Raw genomic sequence first — 21,148 nt, 5'->3', positions numbered from 1 at the left:
CTTTTACACTGACGTCCAATCTCAAGGATGCAAAAAGAAGTGTAAAGGCAGAAGTGCAGCTTATGTTAGGAGATGATTTATCTTTGCATTGTGTTGAAACTTAAATAACACAATTCAGATCTTTCAAGCACAAAGCAGGTTTAGTATCCTACGTTTCTGTTCCCATGGTGATCTAAAGTACCATGTTTAAGTGTCAGGCTAGGTGTCAGTTTGACTCAAAATGGAGCTGCTTCTTTCAAGAGCTAGTATTTTGTTTTGATCCTCAACAATCACAGACAGCAGCTCCACATCAGAGACCATACAGATGATAAATACAGTTTAAAACTGGCCTCCCTGCGATTTAAGTAGAGTGAGTGGGCACTTACAATTAAGAGCAAAGATACACAATGGCTCTGCAGTACCTCAGGTCTATTCTTTTTAAGCTTATGTAGAGGTTCCCTCTGTGATGTCACTTGATCACCGTGCAGTGTAGAGAGTGTCCACGGCAGCTGAGGAGCCGGGAGGCTGTGTGGAAGGTCAGCTGTGTGTGTTCGTGATAAGAAAGGGCTGAACCACCGCAGAGCGAGCAGAGATGCTATCACTGCTCTGAACAAAATGAAACTATGTTAGTCCGATTGCACAAGGATCCTTGGGAAGTTGCTGCTACATGGTTATTAACAGTTTCATTTGTAAATTGCATATTGAGGGTTACGCTGTGTCAGTCAGGTTATAGTGGATGCTGCCTGCTCACTACTCACTCGGCCAAGAATTTCTTTTCTGGCTTTGTAAGGACATGTTCTGTTTCAAAGGAGGCTTAACCATATTTTTCATATTTTATGTTTATAATATACATATTTATACATTTTTTAAAGAAAGCCTTGATTAATAATGCACTGTCGCTGTGCTCAGAAATTCAGGGAGCAGCATTCGAAGCCTTCACTGTTAAATATTTGTTGAACTCAAGTTTGTTTGACAGTGAGGGAAACATGTTTGTTCGGTTTGCTTAGAGTAGTCTACAGAGAGACAGAAATCTCTGTTCCTGCTCTTATAGCAATAACATTTATGTGCATCTTGTTACTATTGGATCACCATCATGGTTAAGCATGCCCCAAAGCACTGTATAGATTTTATGCAGTGGTCACCAACACAAGTGGTGGATAGATGGCTGCTATCAAAGTGTAAACGGTGCTAAGAGGAATTTCTAGACCCACTCAGTTTTTAGGGTAATATCAGGGTCTTTATTTGGTTTCTGTTGTGTTTTTGATGCCTGAGACCTAATAATATCAGCAGTGTTTGTGGCTTCATGTTTGTCCGAGGTTCCAAATAGTGCTTTAAAGGCCAACTTTGATGAAAAATGTCTGATACATATGCAGATTTTCCAGCATATATTGCAGACGTCTACTCATGCTTTATTCTGCAGCATTTACAAAGAATCGTTTTTTTTTTTTAGAATTCTGTTGTGATTTCATCGTACACAATTAGGTATCATTACCCCTTATCTTTTTTGATTGAGCTGTAAATGAAGGAACTGGGGTGAAACCTGTTGAGTGCTGAAGTATTTGTGTATTTCTTATAGTTTATTATGTTTCCAAATGGCTGTGACACAGGCAGTTAATTTAAAAATCAAGCTCGGCCAAGCTTGAGTCTCTAATCAAAGTGTAAATTAGCACAACAGCAGTATATTGTCTGTGCACTCTGTGCACTCCTGAAGTAAATAAAAGAAGTCCTCAGTGCAGATGAAAACTGCAGGATGACTGATCCGCCAAGCTAAACAAAGATGTTATAATTCGTCCTTGGGAACTGTGCTGTAACACTTAGGAATCTTTTTTTTTAGCCCGTGGAAGCAGCAACTTGTAAAATCTTAATTAAAAGATTGTATCAGACATGGCTTTGCTTATGGAAAATAGGGACATAATGGACTTAAAAGACAAGTTTTTAGAGACGGAGCAGAGAAATAATTCAGTATGCTGGGGCAGCTGAAATGAGAGAGGGAGAACTTATTTGCTGCGGAGAGAGAATTGGCATTTTTAATATCCCTAGCAATGAAATCTCAATAAAAGTACTGCGAGGCTGCAGAGTGTCATTTGGCATAAGATCCTTCATCTTCTGTATTTTCCTCTGCTGCTGGTTTCCTTTTAGTCCTTATTATGGAGAAAAACAAAGTGTAATTACCACAATCATGATTAATTACAGCACACAGGCTCGGTTTACACATCTGCCTAATTGCAACTTTCTTTCGCTTTATTTCAAATGTTTAAGTAAGCAGAACTTGCTGCATTATCTGTTTCTTCTCTCCTTCTCTTCCTCCACAGGCAGTTGCTTAAAAGTCGCTTTTTTTTTTGCCCTTTTCGTTCCTTCAACTTTTTCTCCAACATCTTCCAATCAGATATCCTCCGCTCACTCCCACAGTCCTCTCACAGAAGTGGAGACAGCCATTTTGGAGGGGCAAAGCCGGAAGTGTGTGTGTGTAGCACTGCCAAAGGCAACTTGCCAAGCTGATTCCCACTGCGATATATACATAGTAATACCCCTATTGATTGCTTGGAATATATTTATTGAGGGGACCGAAGAGCAGGCTGAGGGAAAAATGGTGGAATTTATGACAGCCAGCGCTCAAGATTAATTCACTTTTTAATTACAGGGAAGTACATAGGTATTGCCTGTCCAGTAGTTAGATTTAAAGCTAAGACAAATGGCAAGCAATGCTTGCTGAGAACGCAGTATATGGAAGAAAGTGTGTGAATCAATAGTACATTTTTCCTCGACTGCCTCATGGAAACTGCCGGCATCTGTATTAGGTTCTCCAGCATAGTCATGCTCAGTGGAAATAGGAGAGCGATCAGCCTTCTGCCTGTTCTTTAACTCCATTATTTTTTTTTCCTTGTGTAAATTCATCCCATAAACTGTCCTGCTGACTATTGTGTACACCAAACCGTGTTTTTTTAATGCATTAGGTTTTCATGTTGTGTTCATGCTGCAGGAATCCTGTAACTTCCTTGAATGTTGATGTGTATAGTAGACAATCAAACACATCTCTGTTACCATACTGTAAAGATGGCAACAGTGGACAATCTGTTCCATAGGGAATGTTGACTTTTATTTGATAACCTGAAGGTGGTCTTCAGCACCACTCCTGCTGCCTTTGTCATCCTCCCTGAAGGCCAGATGACATTTACGCCTCAGTCAAAAGTCACATGTTCTCACAATTGATGTCTGACACTGTAAAGGACAACACTCAACCAGGTATTGTGTAATCACATATGATTTATCACCCCAGCAAGGACCTATATAAGGATAGCATGTAGGTAACATGTGCATCTGTTGCTATGCAACCGTTCAGTGCCCAGCCGGCATAAGATGTATGAGTGTATGAAACACATTTCAGTCACTCTACTGTATATCCACAAACAGTTTTGTATATTGGAGTAAAAACTGTACCCACTTTAATGTCCGGAGTTCCCTTATGCATTGTTTGAGATGTATGGTAAGTGGGTTTGACAGGGAAGCTGTCAGAAGGATGCATGTTCACATGTTAACCCCAGCAGCCCTCCATCTTCATCCTCCATCACTACACGTCTTTACGCACGAGCAATGATCCAAACTACCCCCAGCACACACACACACAGACACACACACTTACTTTCCATGTTGTTTAAGCAGCAGCAAACAGCACACTGACTCCTCTACTCGTCTGTCTCAGCTCACTCTCCCACTCTCTGTAAACCACCCCAGGCTTTCTTGCTACTCTCCTTCCTCTCTGACTCATCCTCAACTCCTCCCTTCTGTGTTATTTTAGGCTGGAAAATTTGAAACATATCACCCTCTTGTTCTTCTACACTCCTTATCATGGAGTGAATAAGCAGGTGGTGGCACCTGCCGAGGAAACAGGTGAGGGCGGGACTTTCTGATAATTACCTGGTGACTCTTTCGTGCAAATAGCTCAAAATTAAATCTCCCTGGGATTCAGAGATGTCTCATTATAGCGGAAAGCTCAGTGTTATGATCAGTGTGAGTAATTACGTAATTACGTGGGGTGTCCTTCCTGTGAAAGGCGTTCACTTGAGAGTATATTTGCTCCTGTTATTCCCACTGCCTGCAGTTATGTGATTTATTTGATTTCCCTTTAATGTATAGTGCCTTCCTAAGAGGCCGCTCATATTCAATTGTTTTGATGGATCTTCTACAACAACATCTTTTCCAATAAGGAAATATACCCTTATTATGTTGTGTTCCTGCAGGCTTTCTATATTGGTATTTTCAACAAGTATCTGTTGAGAATGTTGCCATGTCATTTCTTTAGGGTTCTTTTTTCATTTCTTTTTTTTTCTATCAAAGATCACCATATCAGCTCCCAGAGCATCTAGTTTATTTTTAACAAGCAGCATCCTCCCTCAGACCTCTAAAATACCCATCTTAACGAGTGGCTGCACCTCAACAAAGTGCACAGAAGTTGAGCTTTGTATCAGAATAAGCGAGGGGCAATTTGATCTTTGGATGGACGCCTCAGAAGTAGATAAACACTGTTGTGTTTATGTGTGTGTGTGTGTGTGTAGTGCTGAGGCGTCCCTGCCTGTTAGAAACTTGTGGGACAGCTGAGCATTGGTTGGAAGCCACAGCTTACCCATAATGTTGCTGATGGTGCTCATGCGGTCCACAGTAAAAGGATATTTCCAGCAGTATAATGTGTCACAAGGCACTCATCATCTGAGGATGACTTCAGGAACATGACAGTGGATTGAGTTTACTCCAATAACCTGCACACATCTGAAGTCAGCAGTGCATTCTGGCAGGAGGTGTGAGGCTGAGGGGCAATGGCAGCTGACAACATTTCAGATCAGATTGTTCTTTAGTAAAAAGAAGAGTGCTGCAATCAACCAATCAGAAGGAAATTTTCAGCACAAGCTGTGATGCTGCAGTCATTTGCTGCTGCTGTCGCTATGACGATTATGCTATTGCAATATTTGAAGGGGGTAAAACAAGACAATTCAGAAGAAGCATGACATTTTTGTAGCTTCTTGTCTTCCTCTTGTTCTGCGTAAATCATCTTCTTTATCATCAGAGAGGCGCACTCAGCCTGCTTCACTCCACCCGCAGCCCTCGGGCGGGTGTGTCAGGGCAACAGCCGCGAGGTGCTCCCAGTAAAATAACTTTCATTTTGCCAGAATGATGAAACTGAACCCACACAGCAGCTTCGATATCTAATGATGCCGTTTGTGAAATCTCTTTGCTGAAGGAAAATTGTTGCAGTTTTGTGGTAATTTCTTTCATATGAGGTCACTTTAAGAATTTACAATGACATTTTCCAGCCTATTGACCTGTTTATGTAGCCAAGGAGAAGAAAAGAAAAAAGTGCACAATAAAACCGTGTAAGTACACATTGCAAAGTAGTTTTATTATAAAAATGGGTTATGTTATTTAGAATAAAATTTGACAAAGAGACTGAATGAGTTCAGCTTGCTGGTTATCTTGTGTTTTGGTCCATTCATCCCCTCTACCCCGAGGAAGTTGGGTCCTTTCTCTAGACTCTAACAGTTCCTGACAGCTGCTGACAAATGTATTCTCCTTCCCAGTGCAGCAGAGCTCCCCTCGGCTTCAGTCCCATTTGAAAACATTCTTGCCAACTTATCCAACACATTAAAGTCCTCAAGTCTTCACTGTAATGACACGTCTGAGCTTGTTTGCACATGAGGTCTTGTCTCTGTACCACGTCGCTCATCCAGCAGATCACCATAGAGGCAGTTGGATGATGACCGCGTTCCTCCTCTGATGTTGGACTGAGGGCAGATTAGATGCAGCATTGGCTCAGAAGCCCATCATAATGAGGCTTTATGGTCCTCAGCTTGTTGGCTAACCGGTGATTATTTTTTCAGGTTAATGCAGCCATAGCTCTTATTTCCAGCTTTCCATCGCAGTATCTAAACATCATTTTCATGCATTTCCACATAGCATTTCATCATCTTTTCATGTCACTGACTTCACAGATCCTTATATCAGTCCGGTTGTCATTACTGATCTGCAGAATCAAAAGCACGAGAGAGGGGTTAGTTTTACAAGATGGCAGACTCTCCGAGTTTTTTTTTTTTGTATGACTAACAAGGTTTGCCTCTGTAAAAGTGCTTTCATTTTGTCTTTCCTTTTAATGATCTCATGCTCACAAACATGCACGCTACTCTTAATCTATGTCTGCTGAAGTGGTCTTTAATGAGGTGTGAACAGAGGACCACGGCCCTCTCAATCCCTCCCTCCTCTTCCTCTCCTGCTATTTCATCTTCACTCTCTCACCCCTGAGAGCGACTCAAACAGACAGACAGAGCACCAGAGACGCGCAGCAAGCGACGGGTGGAGGGAGAAAAGGTGATGGTGGAGTTAATGGGAGAGAACGAGGTCTTTTTTTTCTGTTTCATTGCTCCATCCCTCCATCCATCATCATGTGATCACACTGAGAGCAGATCACAGGGACACTTTGAAGATTTTCTCAGCATCAGGGTTTCCAGTGTTTTTGTGTATGTGTTGTTTGTGTGCATGGAAGCAGGTCAGGCTGGATGTGTTTGTAGCCCCCTAGCGAAGAAGCCTGCGCACTCCCACTCATAATAAGCTACTGCAGAATTATGGTTTTGTAGTTGACTACAAGCCAGCTCCACTAATGCAGCTCAGATCTGTGTGCGTTTGCATGCCTCGCAGCATGGTGGGATCCCACCGACGAGCAGCACATCAGCAGTGTGACCTTGATTTGGATGAAGGGCAGTAGTTCTACTCCAGTTAAACAGCCTTCTCCTGCTTTTAGCGGTAAATGATGCCGTTCTTGCCAAGAACAAACCTCGTGTTCTCTGAGCTTGTTAAAAAAGACGCCAGGACTTTGATTACCTTCCAGGTTTGGGATTTCACCTTCAACTGGTTCAACCTGCAAATGAAAACTACAGCTTTCACACTGGAACTGAGACTCGACACATAAATCCTGTTTCAGGATTCATTGTGCTGTGTTTTCGTTCAAGGCTTTCCCATGCACTATTTCTGGGTGGAATCGGTCAAACAAAATAGACCTGCAAAGGCTGGACATTGTTGCCAACAGAAGCGTAAAATCTTTCCACACTGGTGCCACATTGAGTCTGTCACTATCATACCTTCCTATCTCCATGTTCCAAGTAGAGCCTGTCTCCAAAGAGAAGACTCATAATCCCAGATTAAACTGGAATAAGATGCTACCTGTGCTTTTAGTTTCCAGCTGCATGTGGAATGAGCTGTGGCTTCATGTCTGATGTTTGTATCCCCAGCTGAGCTCCCTTTTCATGTTACTATAAATACATTGCAGTGCACCCTTTCCTCTCACAGAAGACAAACCATCAGAGTGGAAAAGCTCATTTTTCTTTTCATGTCATCATGAAACAAAATATTCTAAGCATATTTCATCAAGAAAAAGGTAATTAAGGTAATGAGATTTTTTAAAAAACGACATTTAAATATGTCATGGGGAAAGGCTTTAGAAAGCTCTGACGCATTTTTTTCCTGCTTTCAGCCTCAAATCCTGTATTTAAGAAATTTGAAAGGGTTGTATACATGGTGCAGCGGTTCTGCACAGCTGCTGCATTTAGACAATCAGATTTCACACAGTAGACATCTTCGTGCACAAGGATATCAATAAGGCCGTCAATAAGGAAAGTTCATATACCGATTGATGATAGAGGAAAAATACACTTCTTGGAAAAACAAGCCTAATAAGTAAAAAAAATCCTACATTTACCAGGATCCTGCTGCTAGCCTGTAGCACAACAGTGAAAAATTAATTTTAAGCAGTTGCACTCACATCATAACGCTCTCAGCTTAAATGCACGTGAGGAAAAAGTTTTCTCTGGTAGTATGCAGTTGTTGAGAAAAGACGTGTTAAACCTCTGCATCCAGGAATCCAGTGATGTTTTAAAAAGTCATTTTTTCTAGGTTCAGCTCGGCGACGGCTTCTCCGCTCATTTGTACTAAAACAAGCCTCGTCCCTTGGAGTATTTCCAAGCGTGCAGAGATAGAAAAACCTCTGTGATGCCACTTTGAAGACTAGAACCAATTAGGGAATCATTATAATGAGGCGTCTCTAAGTGCACGTCTTTTGTTACTCAGCAGCTGTCTAATTGGAGTTGGTGTTTTTTCGCAGGGAGTTGGGGCGAAGGCTGTTCTAATGCAACTTTGATACATTTTTAAATCAATCACTCGCCCATGGCAGACATATTGGCAATCTAATAATATTATCAATATTATACTATGTTGTTGTTGTAGCTTAAAATCCTGCAGCTCTTAACCTTCGTCTGCTCACTGCAGCTGTGAAGGATTTTACCTGAGGCTATACAGTCCGTTCTGAAATGGTCGACTAGTTCCACAGCTCTTGCATATAGAGCTCAGGCTGTATGGTAAGACATATCATCACTTACACAAGGGTGGAATAGCATTAGCAGCTGCTGCTTTGAAAGTGTATGCATTGATGTTTTAAAGCTTTGAATGGGTAATTCTGAGTCACAGTAATGTATCCCCTTTTTTTCTCTGTCCACTCTTTAAATATTATATTTCCATGTGTTTGTTCCCATTTTAATGCAGCTTTTATTGTGCTCTTTAATGAATAAATCATACTCCTACGGTCCACTAGGGAGAGAGATGTGGAATGTAATGTGGTCTTTTCTTTCTGTTTGTCTTTTCACAGCTCCCCTGACAGACAAGCCGCCAAAAATCCTTTTCCCTTCAGAGAGCCAAATGAGCATCATAGAGATGGCAATAGGTAAGGAAACATGCTCCATTCCCCATAGCGAGCGCCGCTTTTCTCTGTGCTGATGGTGTCACACTTGTGGCATATGCCTGCTCGTCACAATGGCATTGCTTCAGATTTTTAGAAGCCAATTCCAAAGTAGGTCCCGTTCTATTTAACTGCAGCTTTGTTCGCAGCATATACTGTGTGCCACTTTATTCCTCACTGTGCATGTATGGGAAGTTTTGGCTGAGCAAATAAGCACCGTGGGCATTTCTGGCAACTATTGAGGGGGATAATATTTTAACTTAAAGTTTGTTGTAGGCTTTTATTGTGAAAAATCTGCATATGATTATTTCCTCCATCCCAGTTTATTGGATGAAAATGAGGCTTCTCAATTAGACCTCCTTTCTGCATCCTTTTGTGAAGGACCCTCTTATGAGGAAGACAGGATGAGTTGTTTATCTCATCTGTGTATGAAGGAGAAAGTGATTCACTGTGTTTCCTCCTCCTGTCCTATGGATGCCTCTGGTTAGTTTGTCATGCATCATTTTTATGATGTTAGCAATACCTCATGTGATTGCTGCAGAATCATCTCTTCTGTTTGCCTTGCCAGCTTGTGACACACAGGGGCTCATGGGAAAATTCCTGCTTTGTGCCGTAATGGGCCGAAGCTCAGCTGTTGGTGGAAGGGAAAATGGGTCATGATGGAAGCTCCCTTTGAAGTAAATTTGTCATGGGCGATGAACACAACTGGCTCGCTGAGGTAAAAGGTGGCAATCAGAAAATAGGCGCAAATCATTGTAGCTTTAAACTGATGATGGATAAAAGCCTCTCCGGGTTCTTTCATCTGATTAAGTTTTCATAGTCGATGATAGTGGTTTTCAAAATCCATTACCTGATAGCTGTGAGAAGAGGCAGTAATAGGGAGAATGCGTTTTTAAGATTCACTTTACACATCTTGGTTATATCTTGATGTAGATTTTCAGGTGGAGGATTACTGTGTATTTTTTCTGCTCCTCCCCCCTGCCTCACCTCTGCACCCTTTGATATTCAGCTCTTTGTACATAATATATGAACACCTATTTGATTCTCTGCCTGTACAAGCCCTTATCACTTCCTCTCAGTGTTAGGGCTACCATGCTCTTGTCATCCACAGAGAGCCCTGTGCATCCTCTCCTTTCAGGGCGGCTTTTGGCATAGTTTTTAATAGTCACTCTCATCCTGAAATATAGAAGCGCAAATGGCTTCGGCTGACAGTTAATTAGGCAGGTGAGTGGGAGAAAGCGTCAGGAGTGGGAAAAGGCGAATGTGGAGAGACACTTTTGAGGTTCTTGTTGTGGAACTCAAGGGAAGAGCAAAGAGATCTGTGATGGGGAGGGGGCACTTTTCATGCATGGACCTTTTTTGTCTCCTAATGGATGCAGTTCCTCAGTTATGCTGGATTGAATTTAGGATGCTTGATTGAAACATGTTGTGTAAATGGTCCTCTCAGGCCTCGGTGGTGGCAGCTTCTTTCCGCTGCTCGCTCTGTGGGACAGATCAGATACAGTTTGGGGCTGTAATTCAGCCTGACACTTCCCTGCTTCTCTCGTGCACATGTAAAATAATTGACTGCAGTGGCGGAGCTACTCAGTGTGGTGCAAGTCTGTTTCTGGTTGTAAACACTTTGACAACAGGGTGATTAATTTCCTTAATGCAGAAACATGTTGGTGGTTTTCCTGCTGGATGAATGCAGAGTAAACTGCTTTTGTCAACTCAACCTGGGTTTCAACCCAGCAGACCTGCTCCTTCAGCCTTCATGCTGCTGCTGCTGCCAGGTTTAATTTGTTTTAATGCATTTTTATGTAGTGCAACACATCACTACATATCCTGACATTGTAGTCTTCTGAAAATCAGAGCAGTGAGGAAAACACGTGGATAGAGCTCTCTCTTTTTTCAAGTTTGAATGCTTTACTTGAAGGTCACTTGTAGGCAAGCCTCCACATTCATTGCATCTGGAGGTGTTATGAAGAATTGGAGTGGATCTGTAAGTTTTAGTTAAAAATAAGAAGTTGCAGGAAAGTGCCAAAGGTCAAGGGAACACCTCCGCAGTATGGCAACAAAGCATCATAAGGAAGAAATGATGAACTGCCCTTAGACAGCATGCAAAATGTCAGCTTTCACCAAAATGTCTGAAAGTCAGAACAGATGGGTTTGAAGTGCATAACCTTTGCTTGACTTTTTCCATCTCTGAATGTTGATCATCCCTATTATCCTGGAACAGATTTCCTCCTGTAGCAGTATGGATTTGATCCTCTAATGGTGAGCTTCTTCCATTGATTCAGCCACCATTCCGATACTTAATGATTGATATCGACAATGTGCGTTGAGATGAAGGCCCTCCATGCTGCAGACAGGTGTAATAGATCATGTTTAAGGTAAATGCCAAGAGTCCTGGAGAACGAGTGTAAATGCTCATGGGTCAGGGTCACATAATGATCACATGTGTGTGTATTGATTTTGTTCTTATGCTAAAATCGTGCTGCCTTTAGCACTGATCCATGTATACACGTTGCCATGGCAACTAAATGATGTGTTTGAATGCTTATGCAACAACTTGAAACATTGTTTTTACTTTAACCCTGAAGCTTAAAAGTCACACTTTTAAAATTAAGATTAAATGCATCCTCACAGCGTCACTCGATATAATGTAGCCTCTGTGTGCCGCATTCAGTCAGAGAAGCATCCCCCACACATATCTAGCTCATGCTTGGGTAGTCAGCACAACATTGCCAACACCTATACTTGATATCACACAAATTCACTCTCAGGCACACACAAGCCATCCCTTTAAATGTCACAGGCTCAGCAGAACACTCCATCGATGCCAAAGGTTCAGAAGATCAATATTACATCATTTCTCTCAATTAGGGCATATTTATTCCCCTCAAGTTATTGTACAACTGTGAGTGATCTTATCTGCATTCCTGGCAAGCCTCCAGATAAGTCAAAGCCCTCGCTGCAGGGATGGGAAGAGAGAGCAAGATAAAGATGAAGACAGAGAGAAAGGGCAAATAGAATGAGGGGGAAATGAAGGTAGGGGGAGTTTGGGCAAAGAGGTGGAGGAAGGAAGAAAAAGTGAGCAGATCATTTAAGATTCAGAGAGGGTATGAAATATGATGGTGTCTTACCTTGGGTTATTACAGATGAAAGTGGTTACAAGACGGCACACTGTCCCAAATGGTTAATATGCCCTGCAGCGTGGAGGTATAAATCGTGCCTGTCATATTAGAGAAAGGAGGGGCGGCTGCCTCTGCTGATTGGAAGGGATTCTTGGCAAAGGGATGCTCCCATTAGGGTTTTACATAAGTGCGGTAATGAGAGGGACAGTCACAAGACCCGGTCAGCCCGCTGGACTGTACAAGGCTAATTTTACTCAACAGTCGAGGAAAAGCACCGGAGCGTGACCACTGCACTGATACCCTGCTCAAGTTTCAGATCATGACTGACCTCAAAAGTCAAGCTACCAGCCCACATTGACCGTTCTGCTTCCTGTCAGCGGCTCCAGCCCCACACCTGTCTCTGCAAACTTAAGAGAAAAAATGGCTGAAGGCGTTTGGTCCCTTTAGCTGAAAATAGCATCAAGAACTGGCCAGGGCACTTGAGTATTAAGAAATACTGCCCCGTGTCAGTGCCAGCAATACTTCCCATCGCTGGGTGAACCTATTAATCATAAATCGAGCTTTGGCATGCAGTTTACAGAAAGTCTGTTTTGATTTTAGCTTCTATTTTTATCTATAACGACTTAAGTGTTTCTCAAATTGGACCTGTATCCAGCTACACAAGGTCACAAGACCTCTTTGGGGGCAACCAGCAGTGATAAGCAATGACATCTACACAGGAAACCAGACTAACCTGGGTACCATCTGTGGACTCAAAGAGCACAGGAGCCCTGAGTGTTGGACTTGAAGTTTTAGTACAACATCTCTGTTACTCTGGTGGTTTGGGGCATGTTTCAGCATATGTATCTTCAAAACTACATAGATTTGGGGTTATCATTTAGCTTGTAATTTGACTGACAGAGTGCAGGAACCATCCAGCTGTAGCAGTGCGCTACACACACACAAACCTGGATTACCAACAAGCTGCAAAGCTTGCTTGGTAACTTGTTCAGCGCTTTGTGACAGCTTGGCACCCAAAAGCCACCTGCTCTAAATTTAAAAGGTACTTTTAAATTTTTACAGTCATTAGACTAGCCCTCAGTTTAACCCCCCTGTTGTAGTTCACTTTTTTTGAGCCACTATTCAAGAACTTCAAGTGTGAGCAGGTGGAGGAGACATTAATATTTCCTTGTTACTTGGAGAAAATCTTTTCCTTTTTATTTCTGAGCTTGTTGGGCTCTTTCAGTTCCAGGATCTTGTATTTGCCTCTCCTGTAAATCCAGTTTGACAGCCAAAATGCAAACCTTGCAAACTTTCCTCTCATCATCATTCCCTTGTCAGCACATGTGTATTGCCTGGTTGAAGTAATTGCCCTCGCTGTATTTCCAGCCAAACAGGTGGCCATGTTGGTTTCCTTCTGGCTACATTTATGTGACTGCGCATCCAGGTTGGACAGAGATGACAGTGTCTCCTCTGCGCCCGGAGCCTGACCTTGGTTGGATGATGCTCCCTCTGCACTGTCTTTGGTCTCACATTGGCCAACTTGGACGGTGTGAGAGAGAGAGAGAATCGTCTGATGTCTAGCCAGGGAGCGAGAGGGCCGGAGTGGCAGACAGGAGGGGAGAGGACAGTGGCTGCAAACTTTGGCTAATGAAACATAAGATACAGGTTGTCAGGGTCACAGCTGTGCAGAAACATGAGCTAATGTGCAACACATTCACACACACAAAAAGGTCTTATGCAGCTTTTATCACCTAAAGCATTCACCTCGTGGGATTTGTATGTGCTAAAGCATGCTGATACGGTCAGATTTGTCTTCCTCCTCACAGATACATTATCCGCCTGCTTCATGCCAGTCCATTGTATGGTCCTCTGTTTGGTCTGTGGGCGGTCATGCATACAGGGAATAGGAATGTGTCAGATGAAATGCTGTGGATATTTGTCTCATAACTGCTATGAGTCAGGGAACACCTTGTTTCTATACCTTAAAAAAACAATATTTTCTTCTTCAGCAGTAGGAGGTATTATGACATGCTCGGATAGGTTCTGACCTCCCCACAGACCAGAATAGAGCAGAACAAAACAGAAGAGAGTTGCCATGTCTAAAGTGTACTGGTATCTAGCTTTGTCCATATTTAACACTTTGTTGTGATTGGTTGAAGTCTTTCCAGTACAGTCCAGAGGGATAACAGTGTCAGTGTCATGTACAGCTGGGATTCTCAAGGTGCCAACTATGGAGAAAAGAATTGTCCCTGTTCTTCATATTGCTTTTGGAAGGTACCAACATGTTCCCAACAATGAAACCAAAGTGCCCAGAAAATGTTGTCATTGTCAGGAGATTTCATTTCTTTTCCTGATTCCTTGTGAGAAGGAAGCAGCAGCCGCTGTGCCAGCTGTGTTGGCAGCAGTTGGGTTTAATCTCTGAGAGTCAGGCTAACCGTAATATGCAAGCCTCCCTCCCTCCCTCTCCCTCCCTCCCTCTCTCTCCCTTTCTCTCTTTCTTTGGTGAACACACACCCGGCTATTCACTGTCCCTGCCAACCACAGGCCTGATAGAATCAAGCATCCGTCCATGCAGTGACACAGTATTGATATTGATTTCAATTATGACAGCAACATGGCTAAGATAAAGTGTTTTTTGGAAGAATTGTGAACCACTGGGTCCCTGGTTTATTAATTACTGCAGCTTGTAGCTTAACCCTCTGGAGTCATATGTATAATGGTCCGTTTTGACTACTTTTAATTTTATCTTTATATTTCAGCTTAAAAATGGTTCACCTTGCTTTGTTTAGTGTCATTCTTTTCAGTACAACCCCACAAGTGTGACTATGGTGTTATTTTTTCATTTTGACATACTGTGTTAACACACTGGACCTAAAATCACACAAAAAATATAAAATCCGAGTGGGAAAAAATTAGATTTTTTACTGTGCAAACCAGACAACATGTTTAACAAACCATTTTTATAACTTAGAATGCTTATGCAAATTGTAAATGTCAAAAAAAATATGTACAAATGTAGCAAAAAACAAAATTATTTACAACTATTTACCCTTGAATGCAGTAAATGCCTCAGGCGTTTTTTTGTACAGCTATTTACAAGTATTATACACAGTACAGGTGTCACACAAATTATTTGTGCCACTTGAAAAAGCAGTTCCTGTCCACCACAACACAGAGGGGCACATCACAGGCCTGACACTTCCAGGGTGTGTCACTCCTCCTGGGGAATGGGGAATCGCTATCACTATCATAACTCGGGTTTTACTTGACATATTAAAACAATTTAAAAACCTGTATATAGGTTGAAGTCCCCACTTTTAACACAAACTAAAACAGAGACTCAGCGACGCTGTTTCTCGCTGCCACGTGATCTTAAATTGGCCATGTGAAAAAGACGCGCAGGCGCGTCAATTGACTCCAGAGGGTTAATGAGTGGAAGAGGCATCAATAAAATGTTCTTTTTTTCCACTTTAATTCTTCCTAACACTGTTTTTCATATGTTTGTTGGTCAGAGACACAGAGTAGTGTGCGCTCCTAAGCTCCCTGAAAGCAGCACGGTTAAGATTAGGCAAATAAATCAAACCACTTGGTTAAGCTTAAGCAGAAAGGTCATCGTTATGGTTTCATGAGATTGCATTTGTTTCCCCTTGTGGAAGAAGCTGCCAGGGTACAGTCATGATTGGCTGCACCGTACATCCCCTGCTCACTCTTTGCACACTTTGGTGAGCGGATCAGTTTTTTTTTTTTTTTTTTTTGGGGGGGGGGGGGGGGGGGGGGGGGCAGAGAGCTTGGACCTGTGCGCCTGTTGCAGTATTGTGTGTATATATATATATATTAGTCACGGCTCTAGGTAAAGATACGCCCAGCTTTATCAGCACAAGCAGAGATGCAGTAAATTTTATCCAACTGTGTATTTGGCTGAAGATGTAGCTGTTGCGTTTAAGCACTGCCAGGAAGAAGCAAGATACAAACTCCACCCCAGCAGCAGTCAGACTCACCCAGAACGATAGGTGCTGCCAGTTTTCTTTCTCACCATCTCCTCCTCCAGGACGCTGCCTCCTCCTTACAGCATATGCATTTTTTTGTACATCCAACTTTGAAAGATTCTGTTATCTCTTGTTGCCACTTGGGGCTTTCCAAGTGCAAAAGTGGCCAGTGCAGCTTTACCAAAAAGCATAAAAGCCGGTGCTTACGCTCCAAAGTTACACCAACAAGTATCTTGAGTTGACTTTATTTGGCAAGCAGAGGTAGAGCTGTGCTGCTGTGGTCTTGTGTCACCAAATGCTAAAAAATGAGTCAAAAACCTAGATTGTACTGATGCCACAGTATCTGTGTGTCCATTTTGTCCCATGTGTCTGCAGTGGGCGGTAGGCGGAGCAAGCAATAAGTGGGGTTTAAACTTAATTAGCCATTTTCATAGCAGAGGCAGGTTGCAGTGATACTCAGGGTTGTTGTTGGATGTGTGAAAGAAAAACAGCACTAACCTATCAACACCAGGCAGCTTCACAGTCCCCAGGCTGTGCAGTAGGGTGCTGCCAGGCTGCCCGTGTGTGTGTGCATGTGTGTGTGCGTGCGTGATTGCGTGTGTGTGTGTGCTTGTAGGTGCTCTGTTGTGTAAGCTGTGTGGATCGTCCCAGTTTAGAAGACCTAGAGCTGTGACTCATCAACTAATAAAGCAGGAAGCAAAAGGTGTGTGTGTGTGTGTGAGAGAGAGAGAGAAAGAGAGAGAGAGAGAGAGAAGGCCTGGAAGTGAGGCCTGCTTTCTGTATGTGTGTGTCGTCATATTTGAATGTGTGTTCAGCACGAGTGATTGTGAACACACACACACGCACACACACAGTGATCTTCCTATGCTTCCTTTTCCATTACTGAGAATGCATCTGCTCACCCCTCTGCCTGTCACAACTGTAAATCATGTGTGTGTCCTCAGTCGTCCTCGCTGTGTTGTCAGATTTGCAGTCACTCTGCAAAAAAGTCAGTACACAGATGCTGCCAGCTGATGTTTATGCATCTAATGGTATATGTACTGCCATATATACATAGCTATAAAAATGATAATTTATGTTAATTCCTTGTCTCAGTCAAAGCGTATTGTTCATTAAATACAGTTTAAGTTGTTATCAATGCTCTGCATAAAACTCCATGGTGTCTGGATAAGCTCCAATATAACATAATGGAGCGATGCTATGTGTAGTATCTTACCATGAGGAAAACTGTATTTTCTCAACATGCATATTTCCAACGTGACTTGAAGGCAGCTTATCTGACAGCTGACTGAGAGGAAGCCAAATATCACACACAAGCAGCACCATTTTTCACAGAATCACTGAATCTGACAATAGGTAATGGCTCTTGATGCATTGATTTTTGCTCCCTCCTTTCAGACAAGATGTTCAGGCAGACATATTCTGACTGGTTGTCATGATTGTTAACTCTGAAGTTAGCCTTTATTATCTAATGTTAATGCTCATTCTCTAAAGGTGGGTAATAACGAAGTTAAAGTTTTGCAAAACTTGACTCTGTATCTCCCTGCACTCACACACTTCTTTTATACACAGACACACACTCAGGGCTGGGTTGTTTTTCATATGCAGAGACCTGTGACCAGGCCCGACCAAAACTGCCATAAAACTGGCTGTTAAAAAAAAAAACGATTCTGCAGCAACCCAGGCTGTGTGAATCATCAGCTAAATGTAAATTTGACAGCGGCACATTGGATCTCCAGTGTTTGGCCTTGAGTCAAAGCTTTTCCCATTCATAAACACTGCCTGAATTCTGTTTTAAGATGAACTCCGGGAAAAGCTAAAGGCATTCTGCAGCAGAATCAAGGATGCTTTAATATTAACATGCATCTATAGCACTCTGAAATTTGGAAGTCTTGTTTAGAGGAAAACATAAACTAAGAGGAGTCTCCGCTACAGCAAGTTGACCTTATATTGACTCATAACACACCTATGGAGCTTGCTGGTTGGCTGTCCACTCAGGTCAAAGGCGGGACCATCACTCCCCCAACGGCACGCACTGTAAACACCGAATCAAATTGGATCGGGCCTCCTGTGTACGCATGTGGTTCCGCGTGTAATTGAGTCTGCTGGATGCAGCAGAATCACATCGTCATATGTCCACATCATTTTTCATAGCAGCGTATCTACAGTTGTCAATCCGTCCCACGAATGGTGCAGAGCTCCAATGCATGTAACATCCTTATGTGTGTGTGTGTGTGTCTGGGGTAGACATATAGGAGAGAAGGGCTCAGTTTGTAGGGATAGACAGATGCCACTGGCTCACTTTATATCAGTCATGGGGGGCTGGTTTCATATTACAATATAATGGTATTGGTTCAACCCACTTAATGAGTCACATCATTTCCTACATTTAAATGGGGTTCACAGGAATTAAACCATACAAAGGAATTGCTGGTTTAATGGCCAGCTCTTACTGTATATTGCCATTGCCTTAAGCATAGAGGAAAGAATAAGAGATGTGCTCTTACTGGATTAATGGATAGGCAGAGGTTTAAAGGCACAGTTTAGGCAACTTCCTGACATGATTTGCATCAGGACACCCCATGTGTATCAGCTGAATTTGCATATGCCCCCACCCCCCCTTTGTGCTCCTCTTTAGGTAGATTATGAATCCTAAAGTGAGGACGGTTCTTCAAAGAGGCAGAGCCAGCACTGTTTTGACTGACCAACTAGCATAGCTCCCAGGCTCATGTGGTTCGTTCTCCTTTGGGTTATTTTTGGGTCTCATTTTTTGAAATGTAAGTTTTGCCTGTCCTACTTACTGCATTCCCCAAAGTGAACTCGAGGCCTTTTTCAGCCTGATCCAGATTTTTCTCCCCTTCTCTCTGCATACCATTCCCTCACTCACTGTCTCACTCTTTTCGACTCTCTTCTCAGCCATCTGTTCATGCTTGTGGCATCTCTCTATCTGTCTTCTCTGCCTGCCATATTTCACTCGTCTCATCTCGGCATTTTACCCATGCTCCCTCTCGTGTCAGTTCTCCTTTTGCTGCTTTGCCCGTACTTGTATCGCAGCAATAAAAGACTCTGAGGATCCTTTCCTCAAAGTTTATATTTCACTCTGTGGTAGCATTTGACCACCATACCTCCAACCTGTAATGCAGTTTCTATCGGTGTCACTGAAGAAGATTTCCACCAGGTGAAAGGAGCTATTGTGTGAAACATCCGTCTGCATCAGTGAAATTAAAGGATGGAGAAAACGTTGCAAAAACACCCCAAAAGAAACTTTTAGATCGTCTTCTACCGTGACTGATGAAACAGGAATCTACCTCTGTCAACATGATGGAAGAGGAAAGTGTGGAGACAAAGAACAGGAAGAGTTTATGACCCAAAGCACCACCTCATCCGTCAAACATGACGGTGCTCCTGTTCAGTCGCGGGCACATATGGCTCCTGATGGAACTGGCACACTGGGATGTATTGATGGTTTAGTGTTGTTAGGCGCTGCCATGATGCCAACCACTGGAACCAAAACACTTATACATATTATAATTATAATACATAATGCTTTATCTGTGTTGAATATTATTTCTGAGCCTGGTATCTCTTCCTGGCACACAAGCTTTTTGATTGTCAGGTGAGAGAATAAGCATCAGCAGGTATCTCGATCCGTGTTGTTAGATGATGTCATCACACACATTACAACCTTACAAACCGCAGACTCCGTTGCTATGGAGATGCAGCAGTGAAATGCGGTCAGCGCCTGAAGCAGCGAAACGAGTGTGTCAACCTGCATAAAGGCAAAGAGCGGCACAGCTCGAGCGTCTTTGTGTACTGTATACGCAGGAATGTGTTGACTCTGCTTTCATCCTCTGCTTTATGCTACATATGCTGAAGCTTGACCCACATGTTCGGTTGGCTATTTTTGTGTGTTTACATGGCTGCTGAAACTCAGAGGAGCATCCGAGGCCTGGGTGTGCTGTAGGTTTCCTTCAGAGAGGCTTTGAAGACTGTGAAATCTGCCTATCGGCCAGATGTGTTTGTCTCATGTGGGATTAGCAGAGTTTTGTAAGGCATAAACAGGGTGCATATTAAAGCACATGTGTACATCAGTGTAACCTAAATTGAGGATATTTGGTGAAAAGCAGCACAGATCATTTGGAAGTCTTTTTAATTACAAGGTTAATTTGCAGATTTTACTTATATTCAGTGTTTCTCTTCATGCCGCCCTGCATGCACTCGGGCCTTGTTATTCCCATCTGCAGCAACATTAAGTCTCTTTTGATCAGCGGGGGGATATCATCAATTACACATGCAAGTGCAAATGTGCGTACAACCTAATGGACTGCACTTGCACCGGATTTAGACGCGTTGTTTTCCGAAATGGTGAGAGAGTAATTACGGCTCAATTTTGTCACACAGTGTGAAAGATAATTGTGCCCAATGTTTGTCCTCAAATCTTTACCGCAATTATAGCCCAATGTTAATCAATTTCACCACACAGGCAAACAATGGAGAACAAGCCTCTTATGCAACTGAGGTCACGAAACAATAGAGCAGAGATAAAAGAAACTTCGCCAGGAGTTGTTTGTCTCTGCAGAGAAGAAAACACAAGGAGCTTTTATGAATTGCTAAATATACATTTTAATTATAGTGTGTATGCTGGCGAAGGATTCCCTATCCTGACAAATACACGTCATTACATCCCATATAACCTGCTTGTCTAAGTAAGGAACACTTTGGCTGTGTGAACGTGACCTCCGTCATGCGTTCAGAGCTTGACCCTGACATGTCACCCACTCCACACCGGAGGTCTCCATCACCTTAATGGGCTGTTAAGCATCATTACAGCCTCTGTGACTTTAGCTAAAACACAGCCAAGGTTATCGATTGATGGTGTTCAGGACGGCTGCGTGCGTCACAGGACCCGATATCCTCTGATGTAGGCAGTGCAAGTGGAAGAAAGTTGGACATGAATCACAAAATTACAGACTCAGGATTAAATGAGCAGTTCTTTAGGAGGCTCATTGTGGGTATTGATTGAGATTGATCTAGTCATCAGTGTTATTATAACACTTCGCGGATCCTCCTGGGACACATGTGTATGCTGTTTCACCTTGTAAGGTGAAGGTTTCATGTGTCAGTCCAAGGCATGATGGGTAAATCAGCCATCCAGATGGGATGAATTACTGTACAGTAACTGTTATGAAGGAGGAAAATGATGCCATTTTAGGGCCCTGAGGCTGCATCCACTTCTGTTATTCACCCATTGTTTCTTTCCTTTTATCACCCCTCTACATACATCAGCATGTTTAATGCACATCGTCTCAGATTTA

The 21,148-nt window shown here is 42.7% G+C and overlaps 1 protein-coding gene across 1 annotated transcript in view; it reads left to right on the top strand.

Annotated features, from left to right (window-relative positions):
- LOC114428721 (interleukin-1 receptor accessory protein-like 1) overlaps positions 1–21,148 on the top strand; it is a 136,588-nt gene that overhangs the window by 76,397 nt on the left and 39,043 nt on the right. The window contains exon 6 of the mRNA XM_028397386.1: positions 8,660–8,734. Coding sequence (XP_028253187.1) covers positions 8,660–8,734 — 75 coding nt within the window. The remainder of the gene's footprint in view (positions 1–8,659; positions 8,735–21,148) is intronic.

The sequence above is a fragment of the Parambassis ranga genome, chromosome 2 (assembly GCF_900634625.1).
Source record: "Parambassis ranga chromosome 2, fParRan2.1, whole genome shotgun sequence".
Classification (NCBI taxonomy): Eukaryota; Metazoa; Chordata; class Actinopteri; family Ambassidae; genus Parambassis; species Parambassis ranga.
This window is presented reverse-complemented; position numbering and strand designations above follow the sequence as displayed.